This window comes from Guillardia theta (assembly GCF_000315625.1).
Source record: "Guillardia theta CCMP2712 unplaced genomic scaffold GUITHscaffold_12, whole genome shotgun sequence".
Classification (NCBI taxonomy): Eukaryota; class Cryptophyceae; order Pyrenomonadales; family Geminigeraceae; genus Guillardia; species Guillardia theta.
The window spans coordinates 941,418-954,309 of NW_005434662.1; the positions used below are offsets into that span (position 1 = coordinate 941,418).

Genomic DNA, 12,892 nt, shown 5'->3' on the forward strand with positions numbered 1-12,892 from the left:
CCAATCCTCGTCCTCGTCCTCTCCTTTCCCCCTCCTTCCTCCCATCATTCTCTTCCTCTCCCCTCTCTCTGTCCTCCTCGCCTCCCCGGTCCTCCTTTTGTTTCGCTCTTCATTGATCATTGTACACCACGAGCTTGCCGTTGGCACTTGACGTCACCAGCTGAGGAAATAAAGGATTGAAGGCCTGCCGCAAAGTCATCCTCGTCCTCGTCCTCGTCCTCGTCCTCGTCCTCGTCCTCGTCCTCGTCCTCGTCCTCGTCCTCGTCCTCGTCCTCGTCCTCGTCCTCGTCCTCGTCCTCGTCCTCGTCCTCGTCCTCGTCCTCGTCCGCCTCCCTGTCTCCATCCGCCTTTCTCCCCCCTCCTTCCTCTTCCTCTTCCTCTCCAGTCCTCCGCTCTCACCACATCTGTCACGACGTCCGTCTGACCCTCCAGTTTCTGCTGGTAAGACCCGGTCCTGCATGCTCGTTATGTCGGTCAAAGGCAGGAGGTGGGAGGACCCCGCGCGCAGGTCGAAGAGATACGCGAGTTTATCTTCTGACCCCGTCGCGATGAATCTGAAAAGGAAGAGGAGGCTCAGAGGGGGAGCAGGAGACAGAGGGAGGCGGGCGGGGCGGGGTGTAAGGGGGGAGAGAGAAAAAGTATGAGGAGGAGGCGGAGAGGAGGAGGAGGAGAAGGGTGGTGGTAGTGGTGGTGGTGAAGGAGGAGGAGGAGGTGAAAGAGGAGGAGGAGGGAGAGATCGTGGGGAAAAGAGTGCAAGAACCTTAGGCAGGGGCTGAAGGCAACTCCTACAGGATGGACGCGACAAGTATGACCTGTGAACTTGGCCACCTGAAAGAGAAGCTGAGAGGAGGCGGCGGGAATGGGAATGGGGGGATGGTGGTGGGTGCAGGGAGCGGTAGGTGAGTGAGGGTGGTAGGAGGTGATGGGGCGAGCGAGCGAGGAAGAGGAGAACGAAAAAGAGGAGGGAGGGGAGAACGAGAACGAGAACGAGAACGAGGAGGACGAGGGGGAGAAGGACGAGGAGGAGAAGGAGAAGGAGGAGGAGAAGGAGAAGTAGGAGGAGAAGGAGAAAGAGGATAAGGAGGCTCACGCGAGAGGAGCTCCGAAGGTCCCAGAGAGAAACAAAACCATCGGTGGATGTGGAGAGAAACAAGTCGTAAGACTCTGAGAAGATACACGTAAAGGTAAGAAGGGTGGTGATGGAGAGCAGGGCAACGGAGACCAAAAGAAGAGGGGGGAAGAGGGAAAGGAGAGTATAGGAGTTGAGACGAGGAGAGAGAGAGAAACGGGAGGAGGAGGAGGAGATAGAGGAGGAGATAGAGGAGGAGATAGAGGAGCTCAGGGATGCACCCGCGGGATGAGAAACGAAGGGAGAAGCTTCATTGATGACGAGAGAATGAATGAGACGATCGTGAGCCTGCCGTGTATGATTCACATAAACCCCATCCTGCTGCTGCTGCTGCTCCTCCTCCTCCTCCTCCTCTCTCCCTCTCCTTTGCCCCCATCACCTGCTGATAAGTTTGGATCACTTTTCCTGCGTTGGCGTCCCAGACCTGCTGGCAGGTGAGCAGAAGCAGCTGTAAAGGATAGGAGGAAAACTTCGATGTGGCGATTAGACCCCGAGGAGAGGACGATGTGCGAGAGGAAGCTGGGAAAGGGTTAGAGGAAAGACGAGAAGGAAGACGTCTGGGGGGTGGGAGAAGAGAAGGATGGAGGGGCACTAGTGGGCAGAAGAGCAGCAGCAGCAGCAGCAGCAGCAGCAGCAGCAGCAGCAGCAGCAGCAGCAGCAGCAGCAGCAGCAGCAGCAGCAGCAGCAGCATTGGGGGGCGGGGGGTTGAGGGCAGGCATGGAAAGACGGACTCACCTGTTAACACAAGCTATAGAGACAATATTCTGCGCGGATGAGTCGAAGGAAGCCACAAGCTTCGATCTGACATGAAAGTCAAGAAAGGGGAAGGAGGGAGAGGAGGACAGTGAGGAGAGGATGGAGGAGGAGGGAAAGAAGGCAGGGAAAGGCCATATCACTTGTGACTCTTCTTCAGTCGGTCGATATCATCCTTCTCGTCCGCTGTGTGCAGCTTCCACTGCCAGCTGGTCAGCTCCCCCCCCCCCTCCCTCCCCTCACTGCTCCCTTGCTCCCTTGCTCCTTCCCCCTACCTCGAAGAAGAGCAGCTGCTTGCCGACGGCGAGGACGAGGAACCGGTCCATGTAGAAGAATCTCGCCTCCTTCACCTGCTCTCCTTCACTCCCTTCCCGCCGTAAGAGTCATTCACCTCTGAGCAGAAGGTCTGCGGCGGTTCGAGGGAAGACGTCTTGCTGGTCTTGCTCGAGCTCGAGAATCTGTTGAGAAGGAGGAGAGTCTCGCCCTTCCCCTTGCCCGACCAGAGCCTGCGCAGCTGTGACCTCTCCTCGCCTCCTCCCCCTTTGCCTCCCTCACCTTGCGCTCTTGTCTGCCGAGGCCGAGAGGAGAAAGTTACTGTCCCTGCTCCTGCACAGCCCGTGAACGTCGAGGGGGGACGTGGAGGCGGGATGGAAGAGAAGAAAGGAGGGGAGGAAGGGAAAGGCGGGGAAGAGAGAGGACGAGCAAGGAGGATCACTCTTCACGGAGGAAAAGAGGAGGACAAGGGAGAGGAGGGGAGTCGGCGAGGAAGGTGTCGGTGCTTGTTTGGAAGTGACTGGGGTGGAGGAAGGAGGGAGGACCAGGCTATCGAGTTGACGCTTCCTGTATGGCCCGTGAGGAACGAGGCCTCCCCGGAGTACTTTTTGAGCGGGGTGCGGGCCAGAGCAATCTGAGGGAGGTGAGCACAAGCATCGACTAGTCGCCTCCTCTGACCGTGTTGTCCGACGAACAGCTCGCTACCCGCGAAGCGTCAGGAGAAAATTCCACGCGCCGACTGTAAGAGGAAGATAAGAAGAAGAGAGCGACAAAGACGACGGAAGGAGAGGAAGAGCTCAAGGCACGAGGAGAGGAGGCAGATTGGAGGGGGAGGAGAGGGATCGGGACAAGAACAGAAGGAGGACGAGACATGAGCGCGGAGTGCATGGAGGCTTCGATCGGCTGCCGTCGACATGGAGGCCCCGAGTCTGAAGGATAGGACTTGATAAGCGTAGCTGGACCTTTGCTGGGCTTTTCCTTGGACGGCTTGGACGGCTGGGGAAACAAGTCAGCGCCCTACTTGTCACCGTTGACAAGGTTGACCACTTTGACACCCTTGGCCAGGCCCCCACCGTAACCGCTGGACTTGATGGTGTTCTTGAAGGTGACGGGCTGCAAGTGAGATGATCAGAAGACAAGAAGGGAAGACTTGGAAGGGAGAGGAATTCGTGACGTCGATGGTTGTGGTGATGATGGTGGTGGTGATGTTGGTGATGATGATGGTGGTGGTGGTAATGGTAATGATGAAGAGCAGGTGCAAAAGCAGGATGATAACGACACCGACAATGACATTAGAGGCCATGTTGATGATGCATAGGGTGGGGACGAGAGACGTTGGGAAGGGAGGACCATCAACCTGATCTTGAGTGACTCCCGACGATCGTTTGATGCCCTCGAGCGTTTCCCTCTTGCGAGTCTGCGGGGCCTTGCAGGAAGGCTTGCTCTCGCTCTTGCTCGAAAGGAACGAGGACTCTGACGGGGGCCCGGCCGGGAAGACGGAAGCGAAACTTTCTGAGCCGGAGAAGGCTGCCTGAGGGAGAGGTTCCCTTCCTCGCTGTCGGCTCAAGGGGTCTCCATCCTCCTCTTCCTCTCCTCGGGAGAGATCCACGTGCAGGATCGCGATGCTGGGGGTGAAGGCGCCGCTCAAGACAACTTGCAGATCGCGAGGATCGAGCAGATGGCTGCTCTCCATCGCAGCATGAGCGACCACACCAAAGTCAACGGACATGCTGAGGGCGTTGCGATTGCCCGGCTCGTTCTGGTCGAACTGAGAGTGGAAGAAGATGGAGGAGCAGAGCTCCATCGCGCTCAAGTTCAGCTCTATCAGCGCGTGACTCGTGGCGATGATCAAGGACGGAGCTTTCCTCTTCGCTTCCTTCCACTCGTTCGAGCTCGTCCTCTCCCCCCCTGCAGCGCTCAGCCGGATCACTTCGTTACCCGCCCTCATGCTGTTGTCAACAGTCTCCCTCCTCCTCGCCAGGAAAATCATGCTGATGGGCGAGCACTCAATCGCAACCCCCGTCATCGGCCCCGCGTCTTCACACAGCTCCTCCATGCTATCGAAGGCTTTCTTCCAGGAGGGAACGGCTGAGATTACTTTCTCGCCCTCCTCACTCCCTGTGGCAGTGTCGGCCGCCTGCTTCCTCCATGGTTTCTCCTCTAGCCCCATCATGGAGTTGACGTCAATCACCAGCAGCTGCCTGAAGTCAGCGGAGTCGAAGAGTCGAACTTTCCCGTCCGACGATCCGATGGCAAACCTGGTCCCAAACGTCTCGACAGCCTGAAGGTTCAGATAAGGTGAGGTGAAACACAGCTAGCGCAGGGGGAGGCAGCACCAGAGATACGAGCGAGGAGGAGCAGAGGATTGCAGACGAGTACAGGACAAGCCCTGCTTGAATGTCGAAGGCAAGAAAGCGTCGGTCTTCAGCTACAGTGACGACCACGTCAGGACGATTCGGCAGGAAGGAGGCAGCGATCACTGAAGCTTCGTGTCCTTCCAGGCGGGCTACCACTCTCCCGCTCGAGCAGGATACAACTCTTGCTGCCTGTCCTGCACACACGACCAGCCGCTCAGAGGATGGGTCGAGCTCCATGTGCTGCGGTGGCGAGTCGAAGTACACTTGCAGGCACCTAGACCGATCTTCCTTCTCCTTGATCAACGACTCGAACCCGTCCTCAACCGTCCACTCCACCAGCGCTTCAGCTGAAGCCGAGTACAGCAAGAGGGGCTCTCTCGTGTTGAAGCAGAGCGCAGAAACAGGAGAGCTGTGCTTACCTGCCAGCTGCCTCGCACTTTGCGTGGTTCTGTTCCATAGATGAATCAGACCTCGTCTTCTATCAGGCAGCGCGATGAAGTTGTTGTGCAGCGCGCAGCATGAAGAGGAGGCCACTTGGGCAGCTTCTTCCACCGGCTCCAACCTGCATCTCTGACGACTCCCCGTTCTAGCGTCCTGCATTTCACCCGCAAGCTGAAGAAATCAGAAGCCGGGATGCATGCGAGTTGGTGAGTTAATGAGGCGAGGAGCCAGGTAGAGAAGGAGGAGCAAGTAGAGGAGAACAGGAAGGAGATGGAGGAGGGAGAGGTGGTGGTTGAGGAGGAGGAGACTTGCTCGACATCAGCGCGGGAAACATAGAATTTGCATCGCAACACATGGATTCGAACAGTTACGTTCCAGTTACATAATCCTACACGCCTCCAATGGGCCGCTGGGCCGCTGGCGCCGGGCCCGCCGGCGGGCCGGCCCGGCCGCGATGCGGCCCGGGTGCGTTCAAATTTGACTCGAGTCACTGAGAGTCGGGATGGCAACTCCCAGTCCGGTCCGGGTCACTGGCCGGCAGGCTGACTAGGCCCGGCCGGCTACGTCTCCTTGACCCGGGGCAGTCGTAGCACCTGAACTCACAGTCAAACTTTTAGACACGGGACTCAAGTAAAACGATGCTTTTAAAGTTGTGGGGTTGTAAATTACCAGTACAAAACCAGTGCTGACTCCGTAGAAATGTAAATTCTAGTACAGATCTTTTAAATTATTAGAGTACAGATCTCGCAAGTGATTCACTAATAGTTTTAAAAACGAGTTAACCCGACTCGATCACACCCCCGGCCTTCCGCCACCCCGATCCTGCATGTTTGAACTCTGACCGTGTCAAGATTGGGAACCCCCACCCCCTCTAAGTCTATCTGAAACTACGGTAGTACCGGCTCTCAGTGATCTGCAGCGATCCGGCAGGTCTAGGGGTAGTCCGCCGCATGGTGGCTGGACGTAGATTTTTAAAAGCCTTTCTCTCTACATGGATGGTAGGGTGGTGTTCGGACCGGTATATTGGACTGAAGAATGTTATCTTGAGGACCGAAGATAAGATTCTCTCGTGGGGGTGGGTACCCCTTTCCGCCGATTTGACCCCTACTGTCCTCCATCGCAAGGACCCACCCCCAGGTCTAAAGAGGGTCGTGATCTCGTTAAAACTAGAAAAAATTGGTCCATTATAATTACTATATTGAATCAGTACTCCGTCTTGCAATATAGTTTTAGTTTATAACAGATATAGCAGTTCTACTCAATGGGGCGGATGATGGGATGGATTCAATGCGGGAAGTGAGGGGCACTGGGAGGAGAGGGAAGCACCTGGTAGAGGATGAGAGAAGGATCCTCCTCTGCAGGGAGACCGTCTTCGGGTGCTACGGGAGGTGCCCTCTTGCTGCACTAACATCATCGCCGATGGATAGTCGGGGACAGTGAAGCGTGATGGCAATTTCCCAATGATTTCTGGATGAGGATCCAAAGGAATCTCCACGACTGACGGATTTCTGTGACTGCATTAGGATTAAGTATTGGAGAGATCTGAACGTCTTTCAAGGATAGCTGCCATGAAGGCTGCACAGCTTCTCCTCTTGGGATTTTGGGTCTTGAATCTGAAATATGCATCATGCACCACATGCAGTGCCTTGACAGAAATAGATAAAGCTGACGACATGGTGAATTACGTTGCCAACAATCCGTACACCATTGGATACCAGGGGTATGACAGCCAAGTTCAGTTCGAGGCAGTCAACAACAATGTCATGCTCCCCCTGGTGCTGAATCGAGACAAACAATCTGTGAGTAAGAGGAGTGGAGGTTGGGGTCAAATGACAAGGAGGTCTTACTTGATTTAAGGTCACCTACGCCATCCATTCTTTGAGTTCCACCATCCTGCACAAAGCTGCAGTCTTTGAGAAACCTTCCCTGGGAGAATGTCCAGAGGTTGGAATCTGTACTTCCCTCCTTACCGACAAGTATGAGAGCTGGCCGATATCGACCCTGATGTAAACCTGCTTAAATTCACTTGTCACATTCATTTCTTTATCATCTGAGCTGTTCAAACCCAGGTACGTGCTTGTTCCGACGAAAACAATTACTCCGGATCCGCAAGTCTGCAGAAATATGCGCGGGCTGTACGAGTTTCTAGTGTGGATCCTAACCACTGTTGGTGGAAATACAGTGAGTTGAGCTTCTTCTAACACATATGCCGCTATTCCTCACAAGAAAGTGACTTTTTGGTCCTTGCAGGTTGCAAATTCGAACTACTTTGCAAGTATACCCGATCAGCTGAAACCATATGTAGGTTCGATCGCTGTCCATGTCCTGTTGCTGATTTGAGTATGTCAGGTGCTGCAGGAGTTGGAGATGATGACTTGTAACGGCGCTCCAGTTGCTAACTTGACCTCCATCGGGAAACAGGAAGGCTTCACCATCCAGGGGGAAGGGAGCTCGTTGGGCCAAGGGCTCTATGACGCCATGATCGCCGCGTATCAAGGGGATACTGAAAACTTGTACAAGCCCTTGAACATCTTGTACCAAGGTTCAGGCTCAGGTGAGAGAACTTCAGAAGCACTGCGGGTCTCTATGAACAAACATGACATGCATGAAGGCAATGGGCTGAGAGCGATGAACAACTGCTCCATCGATTTTGCAACAGTGGATGCGATAACCTTTGATGGAGAGCCCATAGCCCACACCTTCTCCCCGTGCGCCAGGTATTGCTACGACATTCATGCGACAGGTCTGTGCTCTGATGGGCGAACTTGTGGTTGCAGAGACAGGAGAGTGAGAGTGATCCCCTTGTTCACCACGTTCATCACCTTCTTTGTGAACTTGCGTTCGGCCAACGTGACCTCCCTCTACCTATCCGGCGATGTTCTCAACGGAATCTTCACGGGAAACATCACATGCTGGAATGACAAGAGAATTCAGCGGGACAATCCTGGTGTGGCGTTGCCAGGCAGGCCGGTGCTGCGAGTTGTCAGAAAGGGGTCGTGCGGGAGCTCCTTTATGCTGTCTAACGCCCTGCCTTACTTTGCCAACCAAACGTGCCAGCAGCACATCCTCCATTGCTCCGACAGGCCTCCATGGCCTGCTCCTACCATGGACCCGAACTCGTTCTCCAGCCCTTGCCCCTGCACCGATCCTCCTCAAATCTCGTACTCTTTCTGGTCTCAGAAGAACATCCTGGCGATCTCAGTGGGCGGCTTTGCGTGTGTGCTCCTGTTGCTGGGCTTGTGGATCTTCCTCTATGTCAAGCAGCGACAGCAGCGAGCAGACGCCATCTGGGAGATCAGGCGCGACGAGCTGCACATAGCTGAGCCTCCCGACGTGCTGGGGTACGGGGCCTTCGGCCTGGTGGTCAAGGCCAACTACAGGGGTACCAGTGTGGCGGTAAAGCGCGTGCTGCCTGCCTCCTCGAAAGGGAAACGAGACTCTGCATTTGAGTTCTCTAAAGCCCTTCACCCGAGTGCGGAGGAGAACAAGGAAACCCTGGCTAGGAACGACTCAGTGGGGAGCAGACGCAGCAGCAGCAGCAGCAGGCAGCGGAACTCTGGGCTGAGCTCACAGGTGGCACGAATGTCAAGCTCCAAGTCTATCATAGGAACCATGTCTATCCGAGAGAACGTCAGGAAAAGCTTCGGGCTGCTGAGGAGCAGCCTGTACGCCAGACTCCGCAGCGACTTCATTGAGGAGATGCGGACCCTCTCGAAACTTCGACATCCCTGCATCGTTACCCTCATGGGGGCTGTGGTGGCTAAGGAGCAGGAGCCTCTGCTGGTGATGGAGCTCATGGTCTTCGGCTCCTTGTACGACCTCATCCACAACGAGACAGCTCGACTGGAAGGAGAGCTCGTCGTTCCGATCCTCAACGACGTTGCGCAGGGCGTGAAATTCCTCCATGCCGCCACCCCCTTCATCCTCCATGGCGACCTCAAGGCTCAGAACATCCTGGTGGACTCGAGCTTCCGTGGCAAGGTTTCCGACTTCGGCCTCTCCCACAAGGTCCAGGCGAAGAGCTGGACACTTGGCTGGACGACGCAGGTGCAGGGGGTGGGAACGCCTTTCTGGATGGCTCCCGAGCTCCTGAATGGCGAGAAAAACACGATCAAGACTGACACGTTCGCCTTCGGGATCCTCTTGTGGGAGGTTTACAGCCGTCAGGAGCCCTACGATGGAGAGGACCTGCAGACAGTGCTGAAGGAGGTGGCCGACCTGACCCTCGCTGAGCCCAAGAGGCCCAAGATCCCTCCCAACATCCCCAAGCACGCTGTCACTCTGATGGAGGACTGCTGGCACAACGACCCTGCCACTCGCCCGACCTTCAACGAGATTGCAAGGCGAGTGCAGGCCATCGACGAGGACAGCTTCCCTCTCCACCACCTTCACACCAACGGCTCTCCCTTCCACCCCCTCCGAACTAGTTCGAGCAGATCGCAATTTCCAAGTGTAAGCAGCGCCACAAGCTCGACGCTCCTCCTGGATCGAGACCTGCAGGACGGGAGCGAACACCACAGCGACAGCGTGCACAGCCAGCGGTGCAACGCGATCCTCGACGACCTCTTCCCAGCTCACATCGCCAGCGCCTTGCGAGAGGGCAGGAAGGTCGAGCCCGAGCACAAGGAGATGGTCACTGTGTTCTTCGCTGAGATCTATGGATACTCCTCCCTCTCCACGGAGATGTCCACCAGCGCCCTGCTCGATATGCTGCATCGATTCTACGTCGCGCTTGACGCGTACGCGCAGGAGTGCGAGGTCTACAAGCTGGAGACGATCGGGGCGACTTACATGGCCATCACTAACCTGGTGGAGGACCAGGATAGCAGCCATGCGGTCAAGATCGTCAAGTTTGCGATGGGAGCCGTGAGGATAGCGAGCAGCACCTTCATCGACCTCGCTGATCCCTCCAAGGGGGTCGTCCAGATCCAAGTCGGAGTTCACTCGGGGCCCATCGTCGCCAACGTCGTCGGCACCCGGAGGCCCAAGTACACGCTCTTCGGGGACACGGTCAACACAGCCTCGAGGATGGAGTCTCTCTCCTTGCCCGGGGAGATCCAGTGCTCTGTGGTGCTCGCTCGCCCGCCTTGACCTGCTCCAGCTGACTTGTCCGACAGGTGACAGCTGATCTCATCGTCGCTCAAGCGCAGGGCATGCAGCCCGAGGATCTTGACTTCGTGCTGGTGTCACGAGGAGAGATAGCTGTGAAGGGGAAGGGGCAGATGCATACGTTCTGGATCCGGTCGAAGGAGGAACAGGAGGAGGTTACTATCGCAGTGAGTTGTTGAGAGAGGATGGAAGTGACTGAAAGGCAGTCTGTTAACGATGTTGATGATCTTGTGTGATACTTTACTATAAATGTTACGCTCAGTGCTCATACCTGCGGGTAACTTAGTAACCGATTTTTAACTTAACTTGCTTTGAGTGCCGCCGGTGCTGACCGGCCGCACTGCGGCACGCCGCGCAGCCGGGGCCGCGGCCCGTCACCGGCCCGGGCCGAGTCACTTGCCCGGGCCTAGTGACTGGATTTGATGACTGAGAGGCAATTTCGATCCGGCAAAACTCTTTAAATTTTCAATATTTCGTGTTGGAGAGCGGCGCATGGAAGAATCAGCAGCAGACGGAGGAGGAGGAGGAGGAGGAGGAGGAGTTGGGTTCAAGTCGTTCAGGCGGAGCAATGCTGCGATAAGAAGGAAACGAGGCGATGATGAAGGCGCGGAGGAAGGGAAGCGGCAGCAGCCTGACGGCGCTGAAATGCCCAAGGCAGCGGTGGAAGCGAAGGCAGAGAAGAAGACGGCAGTGAAGAAAGCTTCCCTCAGCTTCGATGCTGAGGAGATTGAGGACGATGGCGCATTCATGTCCAAGAAAAAGAAGCAGAAGTCCAAAATGAACGTTGATGTATCCTTCCACTCCAAGGGGGATCGTGACGTAGGAACCGCCATGAGCAGCTACTACAACTCAGGTCAGAGCTACTCGGCCGAAGACATTGCTGAGCTGTCAAAGAATGCCAAGAGTTGGAAAGGAGGTGCTCCTGGATCAAAGAAGAAGGATGGCGAGAGCGACCTGCCGGTTAAGATGAAGGGGTTGACCTGGGATGCTGATGCAAAAGTGGACGACATGGCGGAAGATAATGCAATGGGTGGTGGAGCGGAGGAGCTCAAGATCAACCATGAGATGGGAGGAGCGCCTGGCATCGGAGACATCGCAGCGAGCAGGGGAGAAATCCCCACACAGGACGAGATCGCACGGTTGAAGGCGAGGAGGGAGCAAGCGAGGAAGACGGGAGTGACTGGAGGAGGAGGAGGTCTGTCAAGGGACTTCATCCCGTTGGAAGGATCGCTGGATGAGAAGAAGAATGAGAATTCGAGAGTTGTGCGTGAGAACATTGAGGACGATGAGGATGCGATGGTGCAAGACGACGTCCTCTCTGACGGCAAACGCATTTCCTCGGTCAGTCCGAGAGCGATCATGCGAGGAAGCGTGCGGAGATGGCGCAGGCAGTTGTGATAGACGACGACGATGAGGAGGAGGATGATGAGATGAAGAAGTGGGAGCAGGAGCAGATCATGAAGGGGAGAGGGACGCGAGGAGGAAGAGACGAGGTGAAGCCCAAGGTTGCCAACAAGGAGAACTTGCGGGCAGCGGGAGGAGGGAATCAATTCAAAACTTTCAGAGAAGTGCAGCAGATGCTGAGAGATCAGCTGGGCAGCATGAAGGAGACGCACGAGGAGGACAAGCAGAGGCTGCAGCAGGCGATCCAGCGGGTGAGGTCGACGGAGGAGGCGACGAAGAGCCTGGAAGAGCATGTGAAGTCAGCCAAGGAGCGATACACCTTCTTCCAGGAGATGAGGTGCTATGTGCAGGTACTGCATGCGAGAGGGGCGAGGAAGCAGGGAGAGAGCAGGAGGACCTGGAATAGGGACCCGAAGATGATGCTGAGGAGTGGAGGGTGGAGAGGAGGGCGAGGAGCAGGAGGAGCAGGAGGAGCAGGAGGAGCAGGAGCAGGCGCAAGAGGGAAGGTGACGTGAGCTGCAGGATGTGCTTGAGTGCTTGGACGCGAAGGCGATCATGCTGGAAGAGATGGAGGACGAGATGACGTCAGCGAGGAAGAAACGAGCGCAAACAAGGAGAAGGCGGAGAGGCGAAGACATTCACGACCGTGTTCAAGCAGCTAGAGATCAAGTTGCAAAGGTGAGAGTGATTTCTCTTGCTCCCTCCTCCCTCCTCCCTCCTCCCTCCTCCCTCCTCCCTCCTCCCTCCTCCCTCCTCCCTCCTCCCTCCCTCCCTCCCTCCCTGCTCCCTGCTCCCTGCTCCCTGCTCCCTGCTCCCTGCTCCCTGCTCCCTCCCTCCCTCCCTCCCTCCCTCCCTCCTCCCTCCTCTCTCCTGCTTCTACAGAGCGGCATACCGTGATGAAGTCTTTCACCTTCTCGCATCGGATCCTGTACCTCTGAGCCAGCGCCTGCCTTGACATCAGCAGGAAGTTGAAGTGAAGCAAACGAGGACAAACAGGTCCATGGGTGGAAAGAGACGAGGAGGGGGGAGGTGAGGGAATGGGAGTGTGATAAGGTCCATGGGAGGGAGGAGAGGAGAGGAGTATGAAGATGCAAGAGTTGTCTCACTAGGTCAGTGACGGCGAGCTGGCGAGAACGGTAGGGCTTGAGAAGAAGACGATCCTTGGAATCAGGTTGGGAGCCTTGAAGACCGTGAGAACAGAAACAGAGCAGAGAACATGCAGAACGAGGATAGGGACGAGGACGAGGACGAGGACGAGGACGAGGACGAGGACGAGGACGAGGACGAGGATGAGGACGAGGATGAGGACGAGGACGAGGACGAGGACGAGGACGAGGACGAGGACGAGGATGAAGACGACGAGGATAGGGAGTGAGGATAGGGATGAGGATAGGGACGAGGATAGGGACGAGGACGAGGATAGGAT

The 12,892-nt window shown here is 56.2% G+C and overlaps 3 protein-coding genes across 3 annotated transcripts; 2 read left to right on the plus strand and 1 right to left on the minus strand.

Annotated features, from left to right (window-relative positions):
• Positions 1-116: 116 nt before the first annotated feature.
• On the minus strand, positions 117-5,112 carry GUITHDRAFT_134790 (hypothetical protein; the record flags this gene model as incomplete). Its single annotated transcript, XM_005838237.1, has 17 exons — positions 117-394; positions 426-454; positions 498-554; positions 761-828; positions 1,509-1,553; positions 1,600-1,648; positions 1,865-1,930; positions 2,026-2,084; positions 2,158-2,232; positions 2,274-2,388; positions 2,438-2,488; positions 2,701-2,789; positions 2,834-2,894; positions 3,118-3,151; positions 3,184-3,268; positions 3,306-4,436; positions 4,492-5,112. The coding sequence occupies 17 exons, from the start codon at positions 5,110-5,112 to the stop codon at positions 117-119; spliced, it is 2,913 nt and encodes a 970-aa protein (XP_005838294.1).
• Positions 5,113-8,058: 2,946 nt separating this feature from the next.
• Positions 8,059-9,291, plus strand: GUITHDRAFT_66208 (hypothetical protein; the record flags this gene model as incomplete). The annotated part of the gene is made up of 2 exons (XM_005838238.1): positions 8,059-8,402; positions 8,637-9,291. Coding segments are annotated over 2 exons (999 nt in total), but the record flags the coding sequence as incomplete, so codon positions are not given.
• A 213-nt stretch (positions 9,292-9,504) lies between these two features.
• Positions 9,505-10,202, plus strand: GUITHDRAFT_52457 (hypothetical protein; the record flags this gene model as incomplete). Its single annotated transcript, XM_005838239.1, has 2 exons — positions 9,505-10,020; positions 10,104-10,202. Coding segments are annotated over 2 exons (615 nt in total), but the record flags the coding sequence as incomplete, so codon positions are not given.
• Between the last annotated feature and the right edge of the window lie 2,690 nt (positions 10,203-12,892).